Source organism: Syngnathus acus, chromosome 23 (assembly GCF_901709675.1).
Source record: "Syngnathus acus chromosome 23, fSynAcu1.2, whole genome shotgun sequence".
Classification (NCBI taxonomy): domain Eukaryota; kingdom Metazoa; phylum Chordata; class Actinopteri; order Syngnathiformes; family Syngnathidae; genus Syngnathus; species Syngnathus acus.
The window spans coordinates 5,600,932-5,620,071 of record NC_051107.1 but is presented as its reverse complement, the minus strand read 5'-3'; the positions used below and the strand labels follow the sequence as shown (position 1 = coordinate 5,620,071).

Below are 19,140 nucleotides of genomic sequence, written 5' to 3'. Positions count from 1 at the left end.
GACAACTTCCCTTGAGCACACTCATGACGTCACATCCGCAAATTCAAATCTTCCTCGTCCAATGGCGCTTCGCACACTCGCGTACCACGTGACAGGCCACTTCATTAGGGAAAAATCATGGCCAAAGTGAAACGTCACACACCCGCCCTCACCTCCCGATTGGCTGTTTGATCTGTGACGTTACTCGGACACCCCATTGCGTGCGCCACCATTTTAGGTGTACCTAATAGGCCCTCACCTCGTGATTGGCTGGTTTCTTTGTGACGTCGGTAATGGACACTTCATTAGGAACAATGCCATATTCTCATTTCTACATTTTTCAACCGATTCAACCCATTCCAACTTTCAACTGTTCATCATTTTTCTACCTATTCCACAACTTACCAAAAACTTCACATCTTTTATTTTGAAATTCACACCCAATTCCTTTTCCCCTTCTCATTTCTACATTTTTCAACCGATTCAACCCATTCCAACTTTCAACTGTTCATCATTTTTCTACCTATTCCACAACTTACCAAAAACTTCACATCTTTTATTTTGAAATTCACACCCAATTCCTTTTCCCCTTCTCATTTCTACATTTTTCAACCCATTCCAACTTTCAACTGTTCATCATTTTTCTACCTATTCCACAACTTACCAAAAACTTCACATCTTTTATTTTGAAATTCACACCCAATTCCTTTTCCCCTTCTCATTTCTACATTTTTCAACCGATTCAACCCATTCCAACTTTCAACTGTTCATCATTTTTCTACCTATTCCACAACTTACCAAAAACTTCACATCTTTTATTTTGAAATTCACACCCAATTCCTTTTTCCCTTCTCATTTCTACATTTTTCAACCCATTCAACCCATTCCAACTTTCAACTGTCATCATTTTTCTACCTATTCCACAACTTACCAAAAACTTCACATCTTTTATTTTGAAATTCACACCCAATTCCTTTTTCCCTTCTCATTTCTACATTTTTCAACCGATTCAACCCATTCCAACTTTCAATTGTTCATTATTTTTCTACCTATTCCACAACTTCCCAAAAACAATGTCACTCTTAGACACTACATTAGGTACGCCATAACTGTCCACACCTAATAACAACTTGTCATGGTGACTACTGTGGAAAGGGTTGCATCGCTGACTCATTAACCTGTGGCTCCAGCCAAGTCATGTCTCTCCTGAGTAGAAAACAGTTTATATAGTAGTTTCAAGAGACCGTTTTAATGACAGGCTTTTTAAAAGTCACCTTGCACACCTCCATTGGGTCATAGTTGCCCATTCTTCCTTGCAGACTTGCACAAGTTCAATCTAATTGTTGTTGTTGTTACTTGCTGTGAATAAAAATAAACTACAATAATAAAGTGAAATAATCAAGAACTCCATTATGTCGGTTTCAATTTTTGTACTTCTTTTAATTATCCTACAACAGTTGCAATGCAAGCGTACATATTTTGCATTTTAATCTCAAACCTTTGCTTGGTATCTATTCTTGGCATAGAAACAAGTGGATGGCTTCAGTGTGGTGGGCGGAGTCAGTTCCAATCTGGTCTGGTCCGACCTGCAGATCACCAAGCCATGTGTGACTGACTGGTGGGCAAAAGTTGTCAGCGCCTTCTGGTGGTGCCGGCGCCGCTGCTACAGTTGCGGCTCAGCTGGGGGAAGCGGACGGCGGGCGTCCTGGAGGTGGGGCCGTACAGGCCCAGGTTTCGGGCCGCCGCCGACTTCTTGGGTAGCTTGACGCACGGGAAGGGCGAGAAGGGCTTCGTCATGGACGGCGAGGCCGGCAGATGCGATCGAGACGAGGAGGCGATGGAGGAGAGGGACGGCGTGGACAGGAAGCGTGTCTGGTATAAGCCTTGAACGGGTGTGGAGGAAGCGGCGAGGTGGGCGGAGCTAGGGGGCGGCGTGGAAGGCGGCGTGGGCGAGGACGACGGCTCAGCAGATGTAAACGTGGAAACCGGAGAAGGAGATGGACTCAGAGTGGAAGGTGGTGAAAAGGGGAAGCCGCTGTCACTGGGAGGCGGCGCCACGGCGGAGGAATGTCCATCGGCGCAACTTGACGAGCCCTTTGGAGCAACTGAAGAAGCCGGAGGAGCGGGCTCGCTTTTTTCCAAAGTCGTATCTTGAAGGTTTTCGTCCAGATGCACGGAGCCCAGTTGCGCCTCCACCTCTTCCACCTGTGCGGAAACGTTCTCTGCGGAGGAGCTGCTCCCCTGAACAGCGATCCCGCCTTCCGATTTGCCCTCCTCTTCATCCAGCCGCTGACATTCTCCCAAGCCCGGCTCAGCTGGGGTCCGGGTCGCGTTCCTGCGCCGAGCCGGTTGGGGAGACCCCGCGCTTCCTCCGCAGCCTGACGACACGCTGCCGTCGGAGAGACGAGAGTCGCGGCGGCGCCGCCTGGCCGGAGAGCCCCTAGCGCGAGACGGAGCCACTGTGGAGGAGACCCTGCCGGACGGCGAGGAAGCGCCGCGGGGCTTGCGACCCACAAGCAGATGATTGATGATGCCGCTGGAAGGCTTGAGCTGGGACGCCAGAACGCGGGTGGCGGGACACTTGTCTGCGGGGATGTTAGACCAATATGTAAGCACTCACAAAACTTTTGGCGTCAAATCCCCCCCTCCCTCGCCACCTGTGCGAATGCAGAGCTGCGTGGCCTGCTGCTGCTGCCGCCTCTTGATGCGCGCGTACTGCTTCTTGAGCGCGTAGATGTCAGTGCTCATGCGCTCCAGCATCATGCTGTTGATGGCCGCCTGGTGGTCCGCCCTGGCTCCTCCCCCTACCGCGCCCGGACTCAGCTCGGCTATGTCGGCTCGCTGGTCTGGGCGCAAACGGTCGGCGGGCGTCACGCGGGCTTGTCCGAGCGTTGGCGCGTGTCCGAGCGGTCTGACCTTTGAGGTGCTTGTGGTATCGCTGAATCTCCGGCGCCAGCAGCCCCCCCAGCGGCCCCAAACAGCCAAGCGCCGACATCACCGCGTCTTGGTCGTCCGCTTCCACCGTCTCGTCGTCGCTCTCCTGACCGCTGGCGAGGGCAGCGCGCGCAAGCCGTCAGAGCGGCGCCAACGTTTGGCTTACTCCGGTGGCCCCTCCCCTCTGCCTCACCTTGCGTTGGGCTTCACTGAGGTCGGGAAGGGCGTGATGTTGTACGTGTACTTCTCCCGCAGCTCGGCCAGGTGAGGGAATGGAAAGGGCGCCATCCCGTAGACCTCCTGAAAGACATTATTGACTCGTTTGTCAACGTACTTGCAGCTTTTTTTTTTTTTTTTACCTGTATGAGGTCAGGAGGGTCGACGAGGTTGCGGTCCAGCATCTCCTCGGTCAGACGACCCATCGTGCTGTAGAACTCGTCGGCCGTCTGGCAATACAAAATCCTCCTGCGCAATGTGAGAATGCAATTTGGAAATTGTGTTGCGGCACTCAAAAGCGGGCGGGCGGGCGGCGAGCAGAGGCTGCCCTCACTCTCCGAGTCTCTCCCAGATGGCGAGGGCGACGCGGAAGAGCACCTCGGAGCCCTCGAAAAACACCGAGTCCCAGATCTTGAGCACGGTGGGCGCCGGCAGGCACGTGGCGAACATGGTGAGGAACCACTGCATGGTGAACACGTTGGTCAGCGGCGGCTCGTAGCTGCCTGGCCGAGACCACGTCAGTTGGGATATTTTGGCGCGCCACACAACATCGGAAGCCAGGTGCGGCGACGTCATACCTCCGGCCTCCTTATTGGCCGCCTTCTGGAGGCGGTGCAGGTGTTGGGAAAGGCGGGGAAGCTTAACGCGCAGCAGGTCTCGGAACACCGCCATGTCCACTGACGGAGACGATACGGGGGGTCACGTGACGCGCGTGCTCTGACGCCAATCGAAAGTCCGTACCTGACAGAGCGCGGAGGTTGTTGGCAAAGTAGCTCTCGGGCAGCACTTTGTCAATCAGGTAGATCATGACCTGCGGATGACATCATCATGATCACGAGCGTGTGGCGAGACGTGGTCGGCGTCAAGGTCACCTTTAGCGCGTCGCTCTCGTCGCCCTGCGTGACCACCAGGATGAGCGCGGCCAGCACGTTGAAGCCTTGGCAGTAGCCCACCGCCTTGTTCCAGCGGGCGTACGCCAGCAGAACCCGCTTCAGGACCACCCTGTCCTGCTCCCCCTCCTGGCCGCAGTACGAACTGCAGCCCGTCCTGTGCAGGTCCTGGGAAGCGACGGGCGCAGACGCTCACGTAACGGGCGAGGACATGAGTCCGCCGCCGCTGCACTCACCTTGACGATCTGGATGCCCAGCGAATCGTCATCCGGGTTGCTGCGCTCGTTGAAGGCGAATCGGAGCGTCTTGTCCCAGTCGATGGAGATGCTGTGGAGGTACTGGTCGGCCAGCGTCAGCCACACCTACGCCACGCCGGCGCAATGGTGAGTCGTGTGGATGGACGGCGATGCCTGTGAGTGACTCACCCTCTTCCTCCATTCTTTAGGGATGCCGGTTGGAAGTCTGGCCACAGCTTTCAGGGCGTCGTACCACTGAAGAAGAAATGGTTTGAAAAGAAATATTAGGAAGCGAAGCAATAAATGAGCAATATTTCACACATTTGAAGGTTTGTCGAATTTGTCTGTTTTCTGAAATCATTAAGAAAAATGAATGTATATAGTTTGACCTGCTGGAATCCATTCTTCCCAACAGAAGGCTCAATGGTGAATTTCAGCCTTGTGTCCACTCCTGCCGACAAAAAGTAAGCACGGGTTTAAAAAAAAAAAAAAAAAAAAAAAAACTTTACACCAGTAAAAACGGTCATTTCATTGTTGAGCTAAACTATATTTTAAAGCGACCAGCGCACTGCTGATGTCCTGCTTGCGCACGCGCAGTAAGCAGTGTCGCTGTCCTTTGCGTCGCGGTGCTAAAAACTCATCTTGACATGTAAACCACACCCGAATGCAGTCCACTAGTATTCAAATAGGCGGAAGTGGAACAGTAGACGGGTTTTGAATCCATAAGTGGGACAAAAGCTGCTTGCTTGGCCTCGTCCGGTTCGTCCTCGATATTGTCCGCCATTGCACCTTTTATTCCCCGAGCTGTTTTTTTTTTCTTCCCCCTGCCGCTTGCTCGCAGCTTTTGGAGAGGATTAACTAACGCCAAATCCACGCCCACTTCGGTTGTCAATCACGCGGAGATTAACAATCACTCAGCGGCCATTAATTTAGGTACACTTGCACTTTTCCACACGCACTAGAAAGATATCTCATCTGGAATGAGATGAACGATTTCCGCCGCAGCAGCACCGTTTACCTCTTTAAAATGGTCTGCAGGCAATTTTTTTTTTTTTTTTTTTTTTTTAAATAGTTCTGTACGGGTGCATCCATGCTTGGTTTGGGTGACGTTTCTCTTTAGATAATGGTCGTCCGGTCGCGCACGTCACCTGGCTCGAGCGTGCAGAGCAACCTGGGAGCGCTCCTGGAGATGCCGTTGCGCTTCCTCAGCACGCTGCTGATGATGCTAGCGACCCCGCCCGACGCTTGCTGCAGCTGCTGTTGCTGCTGCCGGCGCTGCCGTTGCCGGCCGGCGGCCGCTCGAGGCCTCCTGCTGCCGGCCAGCGATGAGGCGGAGGCGCCGGCGAGTCGCTCCTGCCGCATGCTGAGCCCTAAACAAGTCCGACGTGCGGTCAGCTCATGATGGCGACTCGTCCGCAAATTAATTTTTTTGTAATCACCAAATGTCCGCTTTGGAACCGTATAAAAAGGCTTCCAATGAAGAGGGCTACCGCTGCGGATGATGCCCAACACTTCTTCCTCTTCACCACCCCACCACCCTTTTTTGACGTCATCAGGAGGCGGTGCAAAAATGCAGGAGGATGCACCACCAGGGTGCGCTCATTCCCATTTGTTTAAGATGAACTCTGCCAAGCTGCTCTCAGGTCAGACTGTCAATTTCAAAACGTTTCTTACGTCGTTTTTTCGAAACGGCCTGAAGGCAAGCAGTGATGATGTCGTAGTTCTTGTGCAGTTTGTGCACCAATCGGTCTCGCCGTCTCAGCTGGCGAATCAGCTTGGCCGACTGGACGCTCGTGCGGTATTTGACCTCCTGGATGATGGCACGGAGCTCCTCGGGGGCTTTTGGGGGGGAAGAGCAAAGAAAACGCTTACAGTACTGCCCATATTTTAGTCCCTGGGCCAGCAGGGGGCAGCACAGAGGTGAAACAGTCAGTTTGCCATGTCATGTGACGAGAATGCTGCGGGTGTGACAGATCAGGAAGTCCAAAATTGGGTGTTGACACTCAGCATTGTTTTAACTTGACCGGGGTCACATGACGGGTGACCAGGCAACGACCCCCCCTCCACACACACACACAGACAAACAAGAATGTCCACTGTCAACATGCTCATTAGCGTTTAGTCCCGTCTAGAATGTTTTTTCCCCCCACTACCAGGACAGTTTGGCTCCTTGAATCTGAATGGAGACATGAAGAGCAGGTAAACAAAGATTTGTATTTACCGGGCTAGCACCCCCTGCTGGTGTGTTATTTGTCGTTCAAGTTAGCAATGGGATTATTTTCTGGCACACACGCGACAGTGCAAATGCATCACAATGACACATTTTCTATATTAGTTTAACTAAGCTCAGTGGCCTAGTGGTAGAGTGTCCGCCCTGAGACTGGAAGGTTGTGGGTTCAAACCCCGGCCGGGTCATACCAAAGACTATAAAAATGGGACCCATTGCCTCCCTGCTTGGCACTCAGCATTAAGGGTTGGAATTGGGGGGTTAGATCACCAACTGATTCCCGAGCGCGGCACCGCTGCTGCTCACTGCTCCCCTCTCCCCCAGGGGATGGATTAAAATCACACGGGGATGGGTTAAATGCAGAGGACAAATTTCACCACACCCAGGTGTGTGTGTGACGATCATTGGGACTTTAATCTTTAATCTTTTTTTAATACCCAACTTGAGTTAAAAAAAACCAAAACAGGTTACATTAAATTACTCATGCAACGCCGTTTCTCTGTGAATGTGATCCAAAGAGGGATCTTAACTTGTGCGCAAGCGACCGACTCTTGTCGCTCACCTTTGCGGGCCAAATAGTTGACTTGATGCCTCCTGGTGTGTTTCTCCTGGAGCTCCTGCAGGAATCCGGATCCGGTGTTACAGCGGCCCAGGAAGGCATCCGGCCCGGACGCCTCCGTGGAGCTGTCCCAGCTGTCCAAGTTTCTCCTACCGCTGTACGTGTCGTACAGCTCCACGAGCAGGCAGTCCACGATGGACGTCCTCGGGGTGGTCGCGTCGGGGTCGCTGTTGTCCGCCGCAGCAGGGTCTGGCGGCGAGGGTGACGTTGGAGGCGGGGAACCACTGCGGGAGCCGCCAGACGAGCCAGCCGGACCGATCCACCGCTGGAAGCCAGAGAAGTCGTCCGAGCTAACCAAACTGTCGCATATGTCAAGTCCCAAAAGTTGCACCTCGGACGCCATGGCTGAAGTTGGACGAGCGACTTTGTGCACGCACAATTTGGAAGTTTTGCTTAAGTTGTGGGCTCGCTCATCGCTCTGTTGCTCCGTGCAAACTTTTCACACTTCCTTCCTCAAGCCACGCAATTGGCCGGCCCACATTCAGGCCAACGAACTCTGCCAAAGTTCGGCTGGTGCGACAGGTGCGACAGCTTTGATCGACCAATCAGAGTGCAGCTCCTAAAGACATGAACGCGACCAATCAGAGGCCAGATCCCCAAAGTGCAAAAGAGACCATTCCAGTTTGTTCCTTGCGGCCACGTTGACATTTCTTCCAATTCTTGGTGCATGGGCGTAGGTTTATATTGGTATGGCAGGGACATATCACAACCAATATTTGAGGAATACAAAATAGTCCCTACCAATATTTACAATTTTATTTTAATCCAGCAAAAATCTAAGGTTTAGAAATGTATGAGAATTAAATTGATTTGTTGAAATATGTATCTACATTTATGTTTTAAAATGAGTTATACTACTTATCCAAATAAAAAAATTAAAAAAAACAGCATGAGGTGTACCTAATAACAGGCTACTTCTTTAGTTTGGAACTGTGGGAAAAAAAAAAAAAGTCTCCACTCTCAGTCATGGTTGTACAAGTCATATTTTATTCCATGTGTGCTTTACAGGGTTATAAATAATGGCATAAAATTACAAAAATCAGCGTGCTGGAAGCTCCAAGCCTATATACATGAATGTCACTCCAAATACATTACCTATAGAATCATCTAGCACGTGTCTTCCTTTTTGTCTTTGTTTAGCTTTTGTTTCCATTGCCACAAACGCTCGGTCCATCTTTTACATTACAGCTATCAACAATGAGTTGGCAAAATATTTATGTACATTTCATAGCCTTGGATCTTATACGTACAGTAGTAGAACACAGTCCAGAGAGGTGGGACGGAGGTCTGCACATTCACGCTTCCTTTTGTGTGTTTGTTTTTTAAAGGAGGGGGGCGGCCAGCAATCTCAAACGCGTAGAAAAATAATGTGACATGATAAGAATTGCACAAGATCATCAGGGTGGTCTTTTAATACTCTCATACTGTATTAAACATCATAGCAGAAGAATTAGTCCAAATTATAATAAAAAAAATAATAATCACACATGCCCACAAGTCCATCTCCATGGTAACCTTCCCCTCAAAAAAAAAAAAAGTTGGAGCAGATCATTCAGTCCCCCGTTTTGTGTGTGTGCGCGCGCGCTGGTCCGGACATAGCAGTCAAGCTTAAACGCGGAACAGAGAGGGGGCGGGGGGGGGGGGTTGCGAGGGAGTCCATATTTGTAGTCCTTTGTAAAGAGCGTGCGTGTTACGCCTGACAAGGTCCGTGTGTTTATGGCTGGCTACATTCTTTGATTTCCACAGTAAAAGACATGAGCGTCCGCCACTGCCCTGCAAAATGAGATGACATCACTTATCGGGAGAGCCCTCGCCATCACCCCCCCCCCCCCCAGCAAAATGGCGCCGACATGCGTCTCACGAGCCACATGCTTTAGAAAGACACCTCAGTAAACCAGCAAGTCATTTGATGCAACAAAAGGAACAGAAAAGACAACAAAACCAAAAGCGCTCCTCCACTTGCTGCCGTCGCTATGACAACGGCCTCCCGGGCACCTGTCAATCAAGTTCTCAGGGGGCGGGACGCTCGGACAATAAAGTAGAACGCAGAAAGAAAGGAAAAAAAGATGTGAGGAAATGACTGACCCACACACAGGAAGTGGGGGGGAAATGACGCTGCCCCCTAGAGGTGGAAACACAAGTGCACCCCAAATGCTGTCATGCAGGTGGCCTAAAGGAGGAAGGACTGGCGGGATGCTTTTTTTTTTTTTGCTTTTTTTTTGCTTTTGGCTCCCAGCCCCCCTCTGCCCCACAACTGCGGCCCCGCCCCCTCCGACCACACCCGCCCTCGGAAAGGAGTGCACAAGGCGACGTTAAAAAATAGTGGTCTCGTACTTGGTGTTGACTCCTCTCTTGGCCTCCTGAGCCGGCTCCACTATCCACGGCACGTTGGCGTGGCCCTTCTGCTCCATGGACGCCTGCTCCATCTAAACACACACACGTGAAAATGAACACACACCATGGCGAGGAGCAACTTTCTGCAACAATCCCCGCTGGCCGACGTCCACACGACTGTCGGGTGAAATGGAAGCAAAGGCCGCAAGCGCAGTCCAGCCAATCGTTCGTTTTGGTGGGCTGCTTCGATGTAAACATGATGAAGAGGAGGAGGAATGGGAAGAGGAGGGGGGGGTGATAGTCACTAGAGTCTAATCTCCACACGCTGCTGCAAACTCACAACACACACACACACAATCTTGTTAGCGGATTAGCAACACACACACCCACATTATCGAGCCGGTCCACAGTACGAGCTCAGCCCGAGCCACGACTTACAGATGCGGCGTCAGCGTCCGGAGCGCACACACGCACAAAACCAAGCGTGCACACGCAAGGAAAGGAAAAGTGAGGAGGACCTGCGACTGAGCGAGATGGAAGAATCGGGAGGGAGGAAGAGGAGGAGGGTGGAGAGGAGGCCGGTGGGGGGTGTAAATGTGGCCCAGTGACCAGCGGCCCGAGGGCGACATGATGACCTGCACAGGGGGCATACAGAGTTCGCATAGAGGTCAAAGGCCGAGCCGGAGGAGATGTGCCTGAGGACGCCGACGGGCAGCCATGGCAAGGAGGGTCCTTGGAGATGGAGAGCCACGCATGGCAATTAAGGCTTGATGGCAGGTAACCGTGGCGCAGTCAGCAGACACACACACACACACACACACACGCGCAGACAGAGCGGAGCGAGCTCATCCATGAGGCCAGCTGGCGAGCGGCGCCGGCGGGCTGCTTACGGATTTGCGGATGTTGAGGCCGCGCGGCTTGGGCACGGGCTTGCCGGGCTTGCTGTCGAAGCTCTCGGGCAGCGTGGACGAGCCGTGGCCGCTCTTGCGCGCCTGCAGCGCCAGCTGGTAGGCCACCTCGAAGGCCTGCCCCAGCGTCAGGATGATCTCGTAGGCCAGGTTCTGAAAAGAGGCGGGATATAAATTCTACCCGATGTATCATTTGCATACCAGGGGAAAGAAAATAGACGCGCACCACATCGAAGGCGGTGAAGACGTGGCAGTAGTGGTGGCTGGACTTGAGGTCTTTGGTGATGTAGGCGAAGGTGGACAGGTCCTCGGGATCCTGAGCGGCGCACGAGATGTTGCGGATCTCGTGCTCGGCGATGACGTTCTGCCGACAAACGCGCCCCCGAGTCGTTATTATCATTCTGCCTTTGTCTCCGGCGAGACGCAAAACAAACGGCATTTATTATTCAGCGCGTATTTGGTGCGGCGTTCTGCTGCGCGAGCTCATGTCCTGCGGTGATGACAACAAGAAGATGTCGCAGGAGAGGAGGACTCATTAGAGAGAACGAGTCCAAAATGGAGGACGCTTGCTTTCATTGGCTTCGGTTTGGATTGTCTACAGACATACTACTTTTAAAAAGTACAATTTAAATTCAATTCAATCTAAATTGGAAAATAAATTAAAATGAATTGAGAACCAAATTTAGTGGTCAATACAAATAAAAGAAAATTTTCAGCCGGCGCATTACCTTATTGGTGGCGTCGATGAACTTGACTCCCTTGTAGGACACGGAGAGGATGATGGTGGGCACCTTCTTCATCTGCTCCGTCGACTTCTTGGAGAGCGAGACAAGCGAAAATAAATCACTTGAGGCCACCAGAGGCGAAGGAGGAGCTTTCTCCTCGGCGGCGCGCGAGTATCGGCCACCCGTACCCTCATCTTGGCGCAGGCGTCGTGCGTCGACTCGGTGCCCCTCAGCTCCTTCACCAGCATGGAGCCCAGGTACTGCACGCACAAAGCTCACGCGTCAAAAGTCCCGCCACTGCCAAACCCGACGTGCGACTCACGTAAGCTTCGTAGTCGCACGACTGGAAGATGAGCTTCTCGGGGTGGTGCTGCCAGTACTGAACGGGCGTGGACGAGGTGGCCTCGTTTGGCGGCCGCAACGTGATGGGCTCGCACCACTCGCCCGCCTGCCAACGACAACCAATCAGATGTCGGTGGGGAGGGGAGGGGGGATAGACACGAGCGCCGTCACTCACCATGCTGACTTGGGCCATCTGCCGCTCCAGTTTGGATCTCGGCACGTCGTCGAAGTAGTTGTCGTTGCTGCGCTGGCGCCGCCGCGCGTCCGCCTGCATGATGAGGTGCTGCACGTCCAAGGAGCCGCCCGGGACCCCTGCCGCCGCGTACGCCGCTGGGCCCACCGCCGGGCTGAGCTGGAGGGGAGTGTGGTTGCCGCCGGGCTCCTGCGCACAAAGCCGACAGGCGCTCGGGTCGGGTCGGAGGCTTCCGGCGGGACGTCCGCGCACTCACCCGGAGGGAGACGGCCCGCGGGGGCTTCTGGGGCGTGTCCTCGTGGAGCCGGTCCCCCAACGAGGCCAAGATTCGTTTGCGGTGCCCGATCAGACTAATCTTCAGAACCTGAACAATCACAATACATTTTATGATCATGATTCATTTTTATTTGACAGCTGATTTAAATCTTCAGATGATTCATTTTGTTTATGTGTATTTATTTATCGGAACGCCAATTCGGGACATTTCTCCTAAATTCCTAAATATCCTCTGCAACGCAAGATAAACATTCCGAGGGTCTCGTAGCTTGAAGGGCGGCTTGACGCAAATCTAAATGAAAGCCTTCCACAGTTGGACTTGCATAACGCCGTGGAAGCGCTAGCGGCTAACCTCGCCGCACTCTGACGTCGGGTTGTCATTTCTGGCGCTTAATGAATGAATCATCAGATGGAGCAACGTTCTGCCGCGCCGCCATCAAATGCACACTGTGATGTTGCTGTTTTGGTGCTGATTACACACACGAACGGGCACACGCTTGGACGCCAATGAAAGGCTGCATTGTTCCCGCGTCCACCACGCGTCCTCTGACTGTGCCAGTTACCACTTTTTTTTTTTTTTTTTTACCCCTGAAAAAAAAAGAGCAGCGGGTACCCGGCGGCCTTCGACGGGGACGTTTGCACCTTGGCGCAGCAGCCTCTCTGAGCGATGTGTGGCCGTTGCGGTAATTAGCTTCAATGTGAGGCCTTGCCGGCAGCATAATGATTCTCCCAAAAGGTCTGAGTCACACATGCACACACACACACGCTTCATTAGCATTGCAGTCTGATATAAAAACTTTTTTGTGTCCAATTATCGTTATGGGTTTATTAAATAAGAAGGACTTCAAACTAAAAATGTCTTTTCAGCTATGGCTTCTTGACACTTTTTTTTGTGGGTCTACTCGTGATGAACATGCCGACCAAATTCCAAATTTCCAAGTCAGACTGGACTTTCAACATGTTTGGTGCAGTTACAGAGTCCACAAAATTTCATACTGTGCTGGTTTTGGGGGCTGAATATTCAAAAATATAGTTCGTACATGCTTGACTCGGAATCGTAACGCTTCGCATACGCAGCAGCAGTCATGAGATCATCATCTACTTGAAGTACAGCAGACCTCAAGCTGAAGTTCACCCGTTGCCATGGCAACACAGCACCGCATCAGGCAGCCACACACACACGCGCAGCTACATTTCAAGGAAGAGGCGGAAGACGAGGTCGTTACCACCGAGTGGACCGAGGAGGCCACGGCGAGCCAACGCCGCGTAGCGGCGCCGTTCGCGTCTAAATGAGCGGTCGCCGCCATGTCATCCATCGCCCGACGTCATCCCGCACGGGCGCCGCTGTCCACTCTTGATGTCGTTAGCGAGCACATTTTCCGTCTCCGGTTTGCCAGCTGCCGCGCTAATCTCGTTAGCGCTGCCGTTAGCGCAGATGGGAGCGGCTTTGATTAACGGATTAAGGCGGCGCAAATAAAGCAAGCTCAGAGAGAGGCTGTCGACGAGCCCGATTGCCAAAGACACAAATTAATTGGAAAAACTCTCCAAACATCGCAGCAGATCACGGCCGAGTGAAAGCCGCGTCCGAATTAACTTCCCGATCTCCGGCTTCATCCTTTTGGCCTTGATCCACTTTTGCGAGTCTCCTCCCTTGAAGAATGCGAAGTCATGACCTCCCTGAGATCGTCCATCGACTCCTACGGAATCGATGGCGGTGGGTCAGAGAATCACAGGGGTCAGGTTACCTCAGAGGGACTCTTGAGTGGCGATCCTATTGATCCACGCTAGTCTCAGTGCCAGCTTGGCGGCAGCAGAACCGCAAATGAGACTTGTCACAAATAATATAACAATACTCAAAGTGACATATTCTTTATCCTCTGCTGCCGACTACATTATTTAATTTCAAATCCTGTTTAGCTGCTTTCTTATTGTACTCGCCGCCTTCAAACCTGAGACCACACACACACCGCCAGCACTTGGCTAGTGTGTGGAATGGATCATTAGTATCGACTGGCCCGTAAATCACACACACACACACCGTTTATCTACACCACACATTTGGGATGGGGGGGGGGGGTGTCTACTACTGGACGGTAACGGCCAACTGGCTGCTTGGCAACCAGGACGAGCCACCGAGAAGGGTTGGGGGGGAGGTTGCAATGTGTTGGAAGTGATAAAACAGTACAGTAGCCAATGGAGCGGCCGGGCGAGGGCGTGCGGCCAATGGCGGAGCGGCGTGAAGAAGCCCGCCTACACGGAGACAGATGCATCTCCATTAATAGCAGGAGGAGTGGAACTAGACTGTGTGAGTGTGTGCGTTAAATGCTGCAGGATCAACTTGAAAATGAGATCCCCTCACACACACACAAACACACGATGCTATTTTCTGGGTTACTAAAATACTTCAGAGGGGAAAGATGATGCGTGTTTCATAATGCAAAGCAGCAGCAGCAGCAGCGTGCACACACAGAGGCGTCAAAGTCTAAATTGGGGAGCAACAAATAGAAAATACCGCATATTGTATGCACAGTACGTAAATAAATACAGATAGCATGCGTCCGGAGATTAAAAATGTAAATAACTATGAACTGCGTAGTTTTGCGCGCCTATAGATAGACGGTGCCAAAAAGGCGAGCCGAGGCGTCGCGGGCCCTCCGGTGTTGCTTATTCCGGACCTCACGCAAATGGGTCACACGCCAAGAACGCCACGCTGCTCACGTCAACATGATTTATGCTCTCCAAGTTGCTGTGGTGTCGTAGCGTCGAAACATTTTTGCCCTAAATGCGGATGCTTCGGATTTCCTTCCGCCTTGGATTCTGTTGAGCGCTTTCACCGACCAAAATGTTTTGGATATATTTGTGGGTCGACCGAACGGAAGCCAAAGGTCACAATAAAGTGGGCTAGCTTGCTAACACCAGAAAGACACAAATCTGGCTGTAATGCTTTTGGTGCAGAAGGAAGCGCTGGATTGGTTTGCGGCCGTCACAGCACTTATTCCGCTCACGGTCGTATTTATCGAATCACGAGTGGCTCCGAGACCTTTGAAAAAGGCCTCTGAAAGAAGATGACGTAACCACTCTTGTTTGATTTGATGAATTATTCAAAGTTTGGACAGCGTGATCAATTTGAGACGTTTGAACAAAGGAGATGTGAGGATCTGGGCCGACAGCGACGCTGCACACTTTTGTTTTTGTGGTTTGCCGTAATTTTTTATTTTTTTGTCAAGTAAATTCTGGCCACTTTTCGAACAGAACCAAGCTAGCCTTTTGGGAAGCGTACCGCTGCTTTTTGGTACCCTGACAGATGAATCTATATTTTTTTGCTGCTGCTGCAGCAATGAAAAGTTTGACAAGCGTTCGTCAAAGTTGACACAAGGACTCTTGTTCTACACCTGAAGTTCCGAACCCGTCCGTCAAAACAAACACGTGTGGCCAGGAGTGCGAGCCGTGTTCGGACACACCGAGCTCTTTCTCTGGACCCCCCCACCCCCCCTACCCACTACTCGCCGTCTTTACACACGCTCAATATCATCAGTCACGATAAGGACGCGGCAGACAAGCGCTCACCTTCCCGGACGTCAAGACGCGTTCCCGACAGGTTAGTCCGCTTGCACTTTTGTTCTGCTTATCGCCGTTGCCTCTCCCTCTCGTTCGGCAGCTCTTCTTCTTCTTAGCTTGCGGCAGCTCGCCTGCATGTCTCTGCCTGATCTCTCTCTCTCTCCTCCCCCCCTTCTCCCTCCCTCCCTCTCTGCACCCTCCTCCTGCTCTCCATCTCGTCACTATGGCGACGCGGGCCGGGCGCTCGTATGGCGTCCGTCGGCTTACTACGACGCAACGTGATTCACGATCGGATCGTAGCGGGGGGAAAAAAAAGGGGGGGGGGTATCAATGCGGCAGGTTGATTGAAAGGTGGAAAGCGCGCGCCTCGAAGGAGGTAAAAAAGAAAACAAAAAACGGATGTTTGAGTCACTGCTTGTGCAAGTGACGCTCATTCCTTCTTTTAATGAACGTGCGTCACCTAAGGAAGTTGTGAAACTAATACAGAGTAAAAACGATTGCCGGGAACTTAAGTGGAAATCATAATATTATATTTTTAGTATACGCAAAGTTATATTGCTTCGACATATAAATGATGATACGGGATCAATCTGAGGGGAGGTCCGTCTTTTACAAAATGAGAGTCGGGGGTTTGATGGCAGCGCGACGGGGTAGCGTCGGGTCGGGTTTGATCCCGCCATGTATATTTAAGGGCCGGAACCATCTGGCAGCGGGACGCCGCGCAATCTGTCCGCTTGGAGTCCGGACAGAAAAGGTGATAAGCGCACACACGCTGTTCGCCGTCGCTGGCACCGGGCCACCCGGAGTCGTGTAGGTACACACGCGCGCTTACTTCAATGAACCGCGATCATATCACCGTGGCCCGCGTCGCTACGGCAACCAGCAGTCGCCATGGCAACAGGCTAGCGAGGAAGACTGTCCTGGCTTCACTTGTCCGCATATTTGCACACGCATGCATTTTTGTCAAAAAAAAGTGTGCCGGGAATGCGTCGGACAAGTCGGGCCCTGTTGGTTACGCACACGAATAGACACACACAGCAGAACAGGCCTTCACACGCCAAGCGGCAGAAGAATCCCACAGCAAACAAACTGGGATGGCTGTTGCCAACTGCATTCCACTTCAAAATAAAAGCCCTGCACTTATTTTGAAAGGGGACGTTCAAGAAACGTCCACAAGGTGGTGCTGCTCACTTGAGTTATCCGTCTGCCACATTTGGAACTAAAAGTGGCAATTTGGTGCATACTGGACTGATGCGTTGCTTCTTACAACATACACACGAAAAGTCAAAGTACAATAAAAAAATAAATGAAATGACCTTGAATGAGTATGAAAACTCTTCGCTCCACGTCACAATAAAAACAAATGTCAGTCTCCTGAGCGCGTAAAAAAACATGTGACAGTCGAGCAGCGCCATCTTGTGGACGTTTCTACAACGCAACCGCATTTGACTTGTACCCCCTCTAGTAGCATTTGACGGCACTGCACTTGTACAGTATTTTATCCTGCAGTATTACATAAAAGCACGATCTGACATTACATTTTGCATTTATATATCTTTGTATTAAATATATCTATATCTATCTAGTAGACACGTGTATATCCATTTATGTTGCAGACACAGACTTATGTAATTCCACGCTCGGCCTTGACGTATATGAAGAGTGTCAGCATGTTTTCGCGCTCCCTGCGTGTCACATATGCATCCCACAGATGCGCGTGTGCGCGCACACACCGCAGCACGTAGGCGGCATCCCTGACGCTGCGAAGCATCTTGCGGCCCACATGCTTATATAACGAGGCTCTCTGCGCCTCCTCCAGCTGATCACTTCATCAGCGCTGCCTCGCCGCAACGCGCATTCCAGAAGCAAAGAGACGCGGCTGACCGTTTGACTCGAGTGCAGAGTTTTGGGTTAGACTCACGTTGATGAGCTCGATCTCCCAGATCTTCTTGACCAGCTCCATGGACGTGTAGCCGTTGACCAAGAAGGACTTGGTGTAGTCGCCCAGCTCCAGCGACTCCAGCCACTCGGCCACCGACGTCGGGTTGTTGCCATCGTATCCGATTGGTCTCACCTGCCATGACAGAGACTGTGAGATAGGAAGTGCTGACAGAAGCCAAGTGCTGCTGTAAAATCTGCTTATCCCAAAATTTTAGACTTGTCTTAAAGCCAAAAGTAAGAGCATCTAACTTGGGCGGCTTCAGGACTCACCCTGGGTAGGAGCCGAATGGCCTGCAGGAGGCGCTGTCTGTGGGCCGAGTTGAGGATGCCGATTTCCAGCAGGTCCTGGTCCTCCACCACGTTGCTGCCCTGTGCCAAGCAAAAACACACAAGTGTTAGCGTGCTTCGCTTCACAGTGAGCAAACATTTTGCACTTGATGCCAATTTAAAGCTTTCCTCCACTTTAAAGCACTCGGCGTGAGGACGAGCACGCCGCCGGAGCTTCGTGATGAGGCTCGGCGCTCGTTGATAGCCTCCAAAACTCACAAATTGTGTTAGCAAAAGTGTTTTGTCACATGCCTCATTGCCAGTTCTTTGCTAACAGTACTTGGATATGACAAAGGCTCTTCCTATTGTCTTTGTGAGGCCGAGCGCCAGTGCCAACTATTGGCTGGCATCCTACTGGGAATAGCAAACTTGTGCCAAAGCGTATCACAACCACGTCATAACGCTAACGTACAATGGTTGACAATTAAGATCTACGCGGCAGTGTTGACACTTTCAGCCTACTCCAATAAATTTGACTTAAAGGCATTACAGTTGAATACTTTGAGGGAAAAATGGCAAAAAACAGGCAATTTTTTTCAATATTCACAGACAAATTCAGAAGCAATTATATGAGTGCCGCACTGAGAAGCAGAGAGGAGTTGAGTTTTCATTCATTTCAACAGGGAAAGAAGAATTGGGTGTGATGTTATTAAGCCGGTAAATCCAGTAGCATGCCCCCTGGTGGCTGCACAAGGAATGCAAAGGCAATCGTCATGGTCTGGCATGATTCCCGCAATTACTCTTTGTTCTAGTTTATTCATTAGTATGCATAGTGATGTGGAAGATGAATTTACGGGGGCGTGGGGATTGTCTTTGGCGGGCTACTTTCGTAGGCAACGGGCGTAGCACTTCATCAATCTCACGAGTCGTTTCCCCACTCGCACCGCCGAGCTCGGTCGTCATCGTCACAATACTTGACAAATTAAAATTCCTGCTCGGTGGCGGAGGGTCGAGACCTGAACGGAGATGGACGACTTGAATGTGCAGTTAGAAGATCAAGATAGCCATCAGCATTTGGAATATTACGTCCACGTGATACCGATGATCACGTCCTTGACTCATTCCGATTTAAGCGTTTGTGTTTCGCCTTTATCAGGTACACACCTAATCGCAAATTGGTGGTGAGCTTCCATCGGAAAATATTGCTTGTGTTATGTCCTCGAAGGACTGGTGAAGGTTAGCGGACACTCCCGTGCTAATTAGCAGCCATGGCTAATGATAAATAGTTGCTAGGCGACGCTTTTAACCGTCACTGTGATGAGAACTGAAGATGTTTTTGAACTAGAAGAGCATTTTGAGATGTATCTTCTTTGACACCAATTGATATTTGGGCTTTGGCACCATCTTGGGGCAACCTTTGAACAACGCATATTTTGAGCGCCACCTAGTGACCAAAATGACGACACGACTGCTGCAACCCGCCGTTGGGGGACAT

The 19,140-nt window shown here is 51.4% G+C and overlaps 2 protein-coding genes across 12 annotated transcripts in view; both read right to left on the bottom strand.

Annotated features, from left to right (window-relative positions):
* Nucleotides 1-1,394: 1,394 nt before the first annotated feature.
* Nucleotides 1,395-7,622, bottom strand: tbc1d30 (TBC1 domain family, member 30). 2 transcript variants are annotated; one of them, XM_037243277.1, is made up of 14 exons: nt 7,045-7,622; nt 5,930-6,094; nt 4,645-4,706; nt 4,445-4,510; nt 4,256-4,381; nt 4,002-4,187; nt 3,871-3,940; nt 3,708-3,806; nt 3,464-3,632; nt 3,273-3,378; nt 3,107-3,213; nt 2,896-3,026; nt 2,637-2,825; nt 1,395-2,564 (listed from the first exon to the last, which is right to left on the bottom strand). In XM_037243277.1, exons 1-14 carry the CDS (start codon nt 7,442-7,444, stop codon nt 1,612-1,614), a joined length of 2,829 nt encoding a protein of 942 aa, XP_037099172.1. In that variant the 5' UTR covers nt 7,445-7,622; the 3' UTR covers nt 1,395-1,611. The 2 variants fall into 2 exon arrangements, with proteins under 2 accessions (XP_037099172.1, XP_037099173.1); XM_037243278.1 differs by lacking the exons at nt 5,930-6,094; nt 7,045-7,622 and adding an exon at nt 5,404-5,798.
* Nucleotides 7,623-8,065: 443 nt separating this feature from the next.
* Nucleotides 8,066-19,140, bottom strand: part of anks1b (ankyrin repeat and sterile alpha motif domain containing 1B) — a 35,322-nt gene continuing 24,247 nt past the window's right edge. For 4 of the 10 annotated variants that reach the window (XM_037243218.1, XM_037243224.1, XM_037243225.1 and 1 more), the window contains 11 exons: nt 17,649-17,747; nt 17,359-17,511; nt 11,860-11,967; nt 11,391-11,792; nt 11,257-11,328; nt 11,072-11,158; nt 10,570-10,707; nt 10,326-10,496; nt 9,954-10,070; nt 9,436-9,527; nt 8,066-8,874 (listed from right to left, as the gene is read on the bottom strand). In XM_037243218.1, the coding sequence (XP_037099113.1) occupies nt 8,826-8,874; nt 9,436-9,527; nt 9,954-10,070; nt 10,326-10,496; nt 10,570-10,707; nt 11,072-11,158; nt 11,257-11,328; nt 11,391-11,792; nt 11,860-11,967; nt 17,359-17,511; nt 17,649-17,747 (1,488 nt within the window). In that variant the 3' untranslated portion in view covers nt 8,066-8,825. Of the gene's footprint in view, nt 8,875-9,435; nt 9,528-9,953; nt 10,071-10,325; nt 10,497-10,569; nt 10,708-11,071; nt 11,159-11,256; nt 11,329-11,390; nt 11,793-11,859; nt 11,968-15,446; nt 15,602-17,358; nt 17,512-17,648; nt 17,748-19,140 lie in introns of those variants that run through there. The other 6 variants (XM_037243220.1, XM_037243219.1, XM_037243222.1 and 3 more) reach the window with 6 other exon arrangements.

Bases quoted from the DNA above. Each gene is read 5' to 3' on its own strand.
- tbc1d30 (XM_037243277.1), bottom strand. From the start codon at position 7,444: ATGGCGTCCGAGGTGCAACTTTTGGGACTTGACATATGCGACAGTTTG. The intron at 3,379-3,463 runs GTGAGGGCAGCC...CACATTGCGCAG, and splicing joins ATCTGGGAGAGACTCGGAGA to GAGGATTTTGTATTGCCAGA. The intron at 2,565-2,636 runs GTGGCGAGGGAG...ACATCCCCGCAG, and splicing joins GCAGCTCTGCATTCGCACAG to ACAAGTGTCCCGCCACCCGC.